Source organism: Stegodyphus dumicola, chromosome X2 (genome assembly GCF_044657685.1).
Source record: "Stegodyphus dumicola isolate Sdum_Otavi_A_Nest chromosome X2, ASM4465768v1".
NCBI classification, from domain to species: domain Eukaryota; kingdom Metazoa; phylum Arthropoda; class Arachnida; order Araneae; family Eresidae; genus Stegodyphus; species Stegodyphus dumicola.
Window position 1 is genome coordinate 103,387,204 of NC_140781.1, and position 11,698 is coordinate 103,398,901.

Here is an 11,698-nt window from a genome sequence, read left to right on the forward strand (position 1 = left end):
CTTGGTTTCAAATTTAAATTAGAAATTTGAATGCAAAATAAAAAAAAAAAAAAAAAAAAATAGAAAAAAATTTCTCTGCAGTTAAAAATCAAAATTTTATAACATACATACTGTCGTTCTATCTCTCATTAGTGCCAATATAGTACATTCTCATAATCCTTGCACACTCCTTTTTCAAACGAAAATATGATTTCCATAAACATTTATGTCTAAAAGACTGCTACATTTACAGTCTTTCCACAAAGAAATGAATGATACGATGCTTAAGACGAAATGTTTCGCATCGTGAAGTATTCATTTAAACGCTCGGAATACGTTTCAAGCTCAAAATAATCTTCTGTAACTAGTCTTCATTCGGTGGAGCATCTCTTGCGGAAAAGAAGTGTTTTTTGCCTTCGAAGCCTATCTGGTCATCGGCCCGTATAAATTGTTCGCGCGTTAACTTATGTCAGCTTGAAGTTAAAATACCACGGATGGTGTCTCCCGAATAGGGTGATCGCATTTCATTCCTACAATATTTTCGGAAACAATTTTCAAAAAGTATTCCTTTCATAGATTTTCTAAGCATGATATGAAAGTAGTAACTATAACTTTTTTAAGTGAAACCATAACGCGTAACGCCGACAAAGGATTCTATCCAGCATATCTAGATTAACGCATTTCCTCGCTTTGTTTTCTCAGTTAAAAACGTAACTGCATTTATAAAAATGACAGTTTTGTTTTAATTTTTGCATTCATATCACTGCATTCATTCACTTTGCGAAATAAATCTAACACTTTGACTATGTCAAATTCATTTGAAATATAGGAACGAGTAGCACTTTATATAAGACAACTTCCCGAGCTTTTTGAAAATGAATCACTGTATTCTTTTATGTTGCAAAATAAATTAAAAATAATGCGCATGTGAAATTTATTTAAAATGTAAGTACGAGCAGTACTTTATTTCACAGAATATCCCTGTGCGTTTCGCAAATAATAGATAGTGGATGCTTTCTCAAAGTCTTACCAAATTTCAAACAAAAACCCTTAAGGATTATGTAAATTATGTACCATTTGTTTGAAGCGATATAAATTTAAATAAAAAACTATTTTTGACGTTCGTGTTTGAATTTTCATATTGAAATTCTGAATTTAACATATTTTCCTTTCGATAAAGTAAGAATATACGTGGCATTATTTTGAATTTAGTACTCATAGACACTACTCGTGTAGAAATATAATAATAATCTTGAATTTGGTCCTCGAATGCAAATACGTAGACAAAATTATGCTTAACAAAGTATAAAATCATTCTTATACTTCTGCAAGCTTTTGATAGAAATTACTGTGTATCATGGCATTTTGCATTTTGTTTGCTGCAGCAAATTCGCTTTCGTGATCTTCATCGTGACCGAGCAATAAAATGTCACCCAAGAACGAGCAGGACTACTTGCGTGATGATCATTAACCCAATCAAAAAACTTTTCTCTAGTGTTTATGTACATTCGTAGGCGAATTGAGATTATGAGGAAATTAAATTCTAACATTAGCATGAAAATTAGATTTAACCTCTTGCTGAATTAGGAGACTCTGAATCTGATTTTAATATTAAATACGACATGTATTTAATGTTTTTTAATGTTGTATATGACATATACAATATTAAAATCGGATCATTACAAGATTACGAACTGGAAGTCAATTATGTTATAGAGTCATCTAAAACAGCTGGATCTCCATTCACAGAAACTGAGTTTGATTTAAAGTCTCAGTGATCTGAAAAGAATTAATACGAATTAACATAAATTGTATTTTCGGGAATTGGTCTAAACTTTATTTAATCAGAAGCCCGAGTTTTAGACATTAAATCTCGGATTTTTATTTTATTCCTTCTCTTAGTATTAGTTGGCAAAAAGTCTCTTTGTTAATTTTGTCTCTGATAAGTGTGTCACTAGGCGCATATACAAGACAAGAGTCTGTCCGTTCATTCATGCTATTTATGGAAATTAATACCTATTCTAGGCACCAAAATCTTATTGATATTATTGTAAATACCTTGCAGTACTTACCTTCTTACTAATGTAATCTTTTAAATCCTATAACTCGCATTATATGATTCAAAAGAAATTTCAACGATGTACGTAGGTAAGATAATAAGACGAATGTTCATGAAATTATTCTTTTATAAGCTAAATAAGCTAACGTTTAGCCGAACTATCACATTACTCTGCTGCGGACAAACTGAAATTTTTGTAGAAGATCGAACTTATATCACGTTACGATATTCTCGCAAATTCTAGTTTTGTCACACTTAATAAATTTTATGCTTCCATAATAGTTTATATGTGATAGTTTACATACTTTTATGTAAGTTCATATTTTCAGGTCATATTTTACCATTCCTTTGTTCTAACAGCTATGACATGATCGTTTTTCCTTTCTGAAGGTAGGATTAAGTATGTGCTTGAAGCCATATAATACAAGAATTTCTCCCCATGGCACGCGAAGGAAAAAAAATCCTCCATTCGAGTTTAGAAAGGTTTCTGTCTTAAACTGGAGTTCACATTCTCATGCTATTGTTAAATGATACATAGCTAGGTATTTGGAAGCTTGTTTGGGTTTCCCTAAGGGCGTAAAAGTGAGAAACAACGAGCTTCAAAGAGAATATAAGCTCCTTCTTACTGCTTCGAAAGAAAATATATAATTATGCATGCTTCTAAAGTCTGTCAGTAATCGGTACAATTCGAGATTATTTTCAGCCTTCGTTTCTCAGGTAGTAAGGGTAACTCATTAATTAGTAACTATTAATTCATAGTAACTCATTAGGTTTTTAAGTGGGAGAAGTGAAAATGAGAAATGCCCTCGCTGGGACTCGAACCTGGACCCGTCGAATACTCGCCTAGTGTGCTACCGTTACACACGAAGATCATGCTGGAAGGTGAAAATACTTTAAAATGTTTTCGAAACTACTGGAAAAAATGGCCAACACATGACCTCCGACCAATTCCCCGTTAAGACGTGGAAGTAGCGAGCTTTAATTACACTATCTCTTCCGGTCGATCGTTAGTAAGTAAAATCTAATTTGTTTTTAAACTTGATGTCTCAAGGTTAATTATAAACTGTACCCATATTTTAGTATTATATTTTCCCATACAGTAAGCAAAGATAACTAACTATACGTGCTCAAGTACACATCAGTTCTCATGCTTTTGAAAATCGCATCGATCGCAATTTTATCCTCTGGTCATATAGCGTTTCGGATTCGCAAATCAATGACTTATCAATCAAACAATTTTTAAAAGCAGCATATCTTTAGATTTCGCGATAGAGTGTTAAACGTTTCCGTGCATTTTTTTAAATATTCGATACATAATTTATACTATTTTTTTTAAAAAATATACATATCGATGCTTTGACGGCAGCATCCTTTTATTCAAAATGTGATTCGACACAAAAGAGAAAAGAATACTTTGAGGATTGAGGCTAACTTAATTACTTATAAGGAGAGCTCACCTATTCCAAATATCAAATTTTAGAAGCTTTGGATTGTCTCATAACATATTGTTACGTTATTTTCTTCCTTCACGTTCGTACAGGGTTCGTAGATTTGGAGTGAATAACGACGACACTTGATGAAGTATCGAAACACACTTTACCAATATTCTCAGGACATCTCCAAAATCACTTTTACAGTCGTCGAACTGTTATAAACATATTTTACAGTCGTCGAACTGTTATATATGTTAAGTCGTCGAACTGTTATATGTCGAACTTTTATGACAGAAAACGAACTGTTTTACAGTCGTCGAACTGTTAAAAATCACTTTTACATTCGTCGAACTGTTATATAACATGCTATGTATATATAATATATAGTGTCGTGTCACGCTGATTTGTTCAGCGACACAGCCTTTCAGGCAATAACGGTGGAGACAGCTTCACTGCAAAGCACCAAAGTACAGCTTCCGACTCTGTTTGGTCGTTCTCGGAACTCTCCACGCGATGCACTCGACGATACACAAGAGTATAGCTCTCGCCTCAGCACAGTCTAAGACAAAACTCGACGATGCACTCATTCGCGATGCACTCGACGACCAACTCGGCGCTAGACTTCGAGACACTCGCTCAATGACTGACTATCAGCTCGCTAGACGAGGCACACACACTGACTGCGGACCAGCAGGGTTTATATAGCTTTCGGCTTGTGTTCGAGAACATTCTGGGCTAAACCGGTAAGAATTCTTTCCAGAAGGTTCTCCATCAGTCCATGGCATATCGCCAATTTTATCGTCAAATGTCGCCAAATGTGGCAACCCTGCCTTCCCTTGTCATTTTATAGCAATCTTAAAACTGCTTTGCGATGAAGCCATCTTACCGCGCCTGTACATTTCGTAACAATATTTTCTTACGAAAGTCTGTTCAGAGCTTTCAAGTAAAGTAGCACTTCCAGTTCATCAATTTTAGCCCAAATCTAGTAAGTTATTCCCATTGTTTCAAAACTCATAAATACTAAATCTGAGAACTTTGGTTATATTTTAGTATAGTTTGTCAAAATCTGTTATAGTACTTCAAGTAAAGGGTTATTTACATAAGACTGTTATGCACTTCCTGTAAAGTAGCACTTTCGATTGTTCCGTTTTACCCCCAAACCTAATCAACTCTTTACATGCATCTATAAAGCTTAAACACGAAAAATATAAATTTTTGAAAGTTTCATATATGAGTTATCGTGGACAAAAAAACCGTCACACGCATATAAATACACAAACAGACAAACGTCACTGTAGAAATATTAAAAACTTATCCTATAGAAACTAAATCGCACTTATTACAAAAAAAAAAAAAAAAAAAATCACTCCCAAATTTTTGGACCAAAAACATTTCTTCCCTTACTTATGTTTATGGGTTGACGGGAGGTAAAAATAGTGAGATAGTGAGTGCCCTTATGGAGCCATCAAGTTTACATGCATATAAAGCTCAAATTCCAGCTAGTTGTAGACGAGCCTTTATGGGTTTCAGGAAAAGTACCACTTCTGCTTCTCCAGTTTCACCCAAAATTTTAATCAACTCTTTAACGTAGAAATCTTAAATGCGGAAAATGGAAATTTTGTATCGGATCCACAGGCAGACAGATATCATTCTAAAAATGGTAGAAACGTATTGTGGGGACCCTAATTCTCTGAAAACGCAAATTTCTGGACTGAAAACATTACTTTACAAATGAAAATAAAACTTGAAATTACAAAATTACATAAAGTTTAGTCTTTAAACTTAATGTAAATAGTATTAGCTAGCTTCCGGCAAAAGTAAAATTCAAAAATAAATTTATTTATGCAGCTTCTTGCAAATCCGAATTACTATGCAGTTTATTCCATCAGGCATTCAAAGATATCCTTGAAGAAATGGAATTTAAATTGTAGTGTCGTTGGGATTGTGGAAGCAGGAAACAAGAAAAATTAACTATGCCTTGGCTGGTATTCGAACTGCGAACCTTTCGACTGCTAGCCAACCGTACTTTCAAATAACACCATAAAGGCGTGCGGTAATGAGGGAGAAAATAAATTACATGCTCTTCATACTAATTTGTATCCTGGTGAGGACTATCAAAACAAGAACTTAGAGTAACTATTGAAATCATAAAAATTGGTTTTTCATAAACCCTTTACAGAATATATTAATCGCATTCTCTCAAGTGCCCTCGTGTCATTTAATGTTAATTGGAAGATCTGCGGCTCGAATCCTGACGAAGGCATTGTCATAATTAGTTAAAGAAAATATTATGAAGCACAGGAAGGAAACTGTTCTGTGTATCGATAAAATAATATTGTTATTTACTATAGGTTATGTTTGGATTGATTTTTTCTTCTAAGAAAAGCATCTAGGGACATACGAAAATGTGTATCTATATTTTTCTATATATAAAGGGTGATTCAAAAATATCTGGTAAAAATTTAAAGGGGAGGTAGAGGGGATCCACACGAGCAGATTTTGTAACGGTAATGTGTGGCACGTTGACATGATACAGGGCGATGTTGAGCTGTAGGTAGAAATGTTCTGCATGAGCTAAATTGTCATTCTCCGAGCGAATTTTAAACAATGTACATCACTATACGAAAGCGGAGCTCACCAAAATGTTAACAGGCAAAAAGGAACAGCTACTCAAAGAAAAGGTATAGAGAACAATCGCCCGCATCTATTTTGAGCAGCTGCTTTCTTTTACTAACTCCACAGCTGAAATGCGTATCGGGAAGATCCGCGTCTGTGTAGAGATGTATACCGCTTGAAATTTGCACGGAGAATAGCAATTTTTGCATGCAGATCCTTTATCACTTCAACGTGCCCTTTCCGCCCACAAATTCCATAGCAAAATCTGCTTATTTCTATTCTCTCTACAGTTACATTTTTTCCAGACAGATTTTAATGCTCTGGTACAGACATATGTACAATGAAATATCTTTGAGTTAACCATCCACTTTCCAGACGTTTTGTCTTCTGCAGAAGTGGCCGCCTCACATAAAAAGACAGCCAGGGCTAGCGATTATTGATTTGCATGAATGATTTGTTATATACAAGGTTCTAGGCATTTGTTAAACAAAAACAGTGAAGCTCAACTGATCAGTTTTATAATGCCTTAATGTTAATAAAATCACGAATATCTTACACAGATAAGTGTAAGGAAATAATAAATTTCTTCCCTATAACGAAAACAAAGGAAAAAATTCATTTATACTTACTAATTTTCTGAAACACTGTTGATGAATAATACATTTTAAAATTCGGAAAACATATCTTGTACATAAAACAAAGAAAAAAATTACTGAAACCCTGAATATGAATTTTGCTTAGTTTGAAAAACATCCATCTTGCATTATCATTCAATGAAGTCCGTCTAATTTATTTTCTAAAACGATTTTACGTCATAAAAGGTTACCGTTGTTGTTTATTCTTTTGATCTGAATCACAGCGAGTCTCCAAACACATACGGCAAAGAAAACTCGACGCCTGTCATTGACCAAGACATTAAGCATCTTTCGGATGATGGTTCGACATTTTCTTGGCTCCATCCCAGTTTCGAGCAGAAACATCTCAAGGCCTGAATCCAAGGGTTTTCTTATAAAGAAAAATTCTGCATGCGTACCATTCTACTTTGAGCTTTTTTAGCATTACTTTTTGAAAAATTGTTTCTCTTTTCACGGAAATCATTGTTGCATCAGCACCATAAACTTTATATTTTTAGAACTATGCAGATTAAAACTATTGAATTTTAACGATTTATTGAGTGATAACAAAGATCCATGTTACCAACGTAATAAAATTTTCTGGAAATGATATCTTTTCATCCGTGATAACAACTGTTGCGACTAGTTTATCATATTATTTTCACTGATAAATGCTATTTCACTGATAATGTTTTATAATAATACTGGTTCAAAAAGACACAGCTCTCTAACCAAACCACACTTGTTCTGTATTTCTCTGTTCGAAGTAATTGTGTATAACGTGTAGCCTCTTTCTCGAAAAAACACACTTTTAATTAAAAGTGTACTTTTAAATTTACAATTGCGTGTACGAACACTTTCGAATCAATCAAAGTTAAATCATTTATATATTTATATGGCTGAACTTTAAAAAAATTAAGTTAGATATTTTAACCAAGTTTCTTTTTTTGTTTCCATTTCTTTTGAATTTCTTTTTTCAGCATCAACGTTTTATATGAACTAATTGTTTGTTTCGATTTTTAATTCCTCTACATAAACAATTTAAATTTTTAGCAGATATTATTACCAAATATTCAGCAGAAATGTTATAAAATAAATACAAGTGCATTGGATATAACACAAAGGCTTTGCGTCAGTGGTGGGATTAAAATATTTTACAAACAAGTTCTCTGATTAAATAAGTGATTAAATTAGTTACTAAACAGCGATTAATCGATTAAATAAAAATGAAAATTTAATTTTAAGAACCGGTCCTCCGAATATTTTAGTAGCTAGTTCTGCCGAACCGGTGAGAACCGGCTGAATTCTACGGCTGTCTCGCCATGAAGGAAGAAGCAAATTTAGTTTTATAGGTTTTGTTCATCTTTGGCTGTAATATGCCTGAAAAACTCTAATAACTTCGGTGATGTCAAACATAAGAGAACGCTATTCAGAAGGTTATTGGATAGGGAACAATGCATTTTGATATGTCTCTATTATTTCTTTTTTATATCAATGAAATTCTAAATAATTTGAAGCGCCAAGTTATGAATAGTAATTCAACATTGTACGAGTCAGTGAACTCTAATCGCAAGAACGCGAAGGAAACGCGCACATCATCAGTGATATTTCGTAGATTTAAACTGCTTGAAAATATATCTTCAGGGCAGATTACTGAACCATAAAAGACAGCCGAAAACCCTTAGTTGAAAGCCATATTATGTGAGGCTATTTAAGCAACACTCGGAAATGTCATAAATTATTCATTAGCTGAAGACGATTACCAGTTAATCACTAAAAATCTGATAAAGTACGAAGGTTTTTGTGTCAATGTTAAAACCTGAACCATATCAAAGTAAAGCGACAACTATCCATTTTTTCAATACAGGTAACTTAGTGTTCATAATCTAGTTGTTACGAGCAATGTACGAAAGTCAGCATGCTATAGAATACCTAGGTGTTTTATAAAATGTCGAAAATGGCCGGCAATGCATGAAACGATTAACATTTAAGCATTTCTTATGTAGTCCATTGAATTTCAAATAACAAACTGGCAAAGTATGAAATACATTTCCGAATAGTTTCAAATAGCTATACATTTAATACATTCATTCCATAATTCCATACATTTCAGACGTTTTCATACATTAGTTTCTTTAATAAAAAAGGCATGAATGTTGTTTTCTACAATTTTTATTTTCCTTTAGTTATTTTGACTACAAATTTTTAAATAGCTCTCTTTCAGTATTTTTTTTTTCAAAATAACATTTCAAAATTCGAGTCTTTTAAATAACAGCCATATCATGACCTTTTTTCATACTTTGCCTAAATAGCATTTGTCATTCTATAGAATGCCTAGGTATTACATACAGTGCCTAGGAAAAGGATATAATGATTCTAATATTTCTTATTTTGCCTAAAAACGCCAGGAATTCTATAAAATGCTTAGGTATTCTATAGAAAGTCGGCATCTCATACATTGTCGCTCACATAATTACTAATTTACTAAAGAATTGGAATTATTTTCATGCAAACAGGAGCTTGCAAATGTTTAACTCATAATTTAATTACTGAGAGTTGTAGCTGATCAGAATTTAATAACTCATAATTTAGTTACTGAGATTTTTGAGATTTGAAATATTACTCGGTATTGGTTATTATACTTACTATAATATTTCTTAAAAGGTTCTAAAGTTATCAAATTCTAAAGTTTTAATTTCTATAAATTAAAATTTAAAATCTTTTATTACTTTTTATCTATTCACGTCTATTAAAAATAAAGCTTTTATATACCAACATATTCCAATATTATATTCCCTTGCTACATGTTATTTACCGCAAGTTCATATTACTTTTCCATTGAAATCCTAGTATAGAGACATTTTTGCAACGTCTAAGCTTAGCATTTATAATGCGTTGTTATAAAACTATTCCTAATTGAAATCATATAGCAATTTAATAGAAGGTATCAAGCACTGTCAAAGTTTATTGTACATTTTGCAAAAGGAAAAATTTTTTGTTTTTATGACGTTATTACATAAATAATCCTCGTATAGCACGATATTAGCTTAATGAGAAATGCACTATTATGTGAAATAGAAACTGTCACGTAAAACTGATAAGCAATATAAAAGCATCTAGAAACAAACAAAATTCTAGAAACAAACAAAACTGCTTTATTTTACATTCATTAGCACCAAAAATTAGTTTCCGAAATAATCTGTCACCCATAAAAACATGATATAATACTATTAAATGCGCTGTAATGTTACTGTTAAACGTGCTGTAAAACGTGTGTAAAAACTTTTAAATATTATACTCGTGCTTTCTTTTTCATGTCTTAACAAGCTCATTTGGATAATCTCTTTGTTGAAAAATGTATCTCTATTTTTGAAATTTCTTCTGCAATATCTACATTTCAATTTATGCTTATTTTTTATTTTGCAGTTGCTGTGTGAGGTGAGGCCCGATGGCGCAGTGGCTAATGCGTCGCGCAGCTGCACCACAGGTCCGGGGCTCGATCCTCGGGCTGGGCAAGGCTGACTCAGCCTTTCATCCCTTGAATGGGTGTACAAAATTAGTACAAAGTTCGCTTTGGAACTAAACACCGAGAGTCCCGCGACAAGCTGGCCACTTGTCCAGGCAAAGATGCACAAGTACCCCGGAGCCCACGGTCTAGAAAGTAGATATCAGGGCACTGCCGGCCATGGCTCTCTTAGGGCTGTTTGTGCCGCCGACTTTAGTTTAGATTAACTGCAATGTGCTTTAATTTCTCAGACAGTGTTATAAATCTTGCACATTTTTCACTTTTAAACTGCAAAAAACTGTATTCAGAAAAATGAATTCCATTTGCTCAACTGTACTTTCGTTTTCCAAAGTGAAAGTTTGAAATTCAGAATTTTCAAATGTTCTAAAAACTTTCTGAAACGATTTGGCTCACTTGAATACCAATCAATTCTTCCATCAGTATATCTTGATTACATTGTTTAGCAGTATTGTTTAAATGTTCCATTTTCAGTGACGTAGAAAATTCACTTGATCACATTACTTTGCCTTCTGCTAGTTTGAAAGGAGTTTCGGAATCAACCGCGTCATCATTATTTACCAATAGGGATTTTATATTGTCAGCTTTACCTGAGTGCCAAAAATGCTGCAATGACATAAACTAAAACGGAAGAGAAATTTCATAATTTCATGAACCCAACAGATTGGTCTTTGGCACATTTTCCAAATCGAAAAATTCCTTATATCAAACATTGTATAGCGTTTCGTGTGCTTTGCTATCATAAACTAAACTTGACGTTAGAAGACTATAGAGTAGACGTTCTCAACCTTTTGACTAGCTCGTACCATATAAACAAAAACTGTAAGCCTTTAGTACCGCCACTACAAAATACTACTACCACCACCACTCTTGAAAAAATCTCAAATCGCATAAATTTACGAGTGTCAGAGAAAAAACTCAACCAGGATGTTGGGGCTTTAATTCTTGAATTTAATATTTAAGAATACTTTGTTCCTTTGCTTACCACCTATTCTTCTCCAGCGTACCACCGGTTGAGAACAACTGCTATAGAGAATTACCCCTATGCCTTAAGGCACGACAAAGAAGATGGGTGTGAAGAACTCTTTATTAACTCAAATAAAATTCACAGAAGGCACCAACTCGTGCTTACAAAAAACATCACTTTTAGCTTAACTCTGTAAGGATCTTAAGTTTTACTAACGTTTATTTTATTTTAAATCTTTACTATCACTTCTTATTTTCTACTTCCGGCCAGAATTATAAGCGTTAATGTTTTTATGCAAAGTTTGTCTGGCGAACGCCAAGTACTTAAGTTGTCGTTTTTTGCCAAGCGAGAGAGAGGAAGCAGTGAGTCGAAGCAGGCCGCTTACCTTAGAAGTTTTACGCAGTTGCTGGTTGCCTTCCAGGCCAGAGGTTTTAATCCTCTTGATAAATTTTAAACGTATTGTAGTGTTCACAGTTCTCTGTACTACATACGGCTTCCTGTTAATAT

General features: G+C 33.5%; 1 protein-coding gene across 4 annotated transcripts in view; it reads right to left on the reverse strand.

The window, feature by feature from the left end:
- The window catches only part of LOC118184682 (uncharacterized), a 28,541-nt gene extending 21,806 nt beyond the window's left edge, over positions 1-6,735 (reverse strand). The window contains exon 1 of one of the 4 annotated variants that reach the window (XM_085808853.1): positions 6,717-6,735. Coding sequence is in view for 2 of the 4 variants with exons in the window: in XM_085808851.1 (XP_085664977.1) it covers positions 112-129 (18 nt within the window). In the remaining 2 variants the exon portion in view is untranslated. Of the gene's footprint in view, positions 1-107; positions 379-6,716 lie in introns of those variants that run through there. The other 3 variants (XM_085808852.1, XM_085808851.1, XM_085808854.1) reach the window with 3 other exon arrangements.
- Between the last annotated feature and the right edge of the window lie 4,963 nt (positions 6,736-11,698).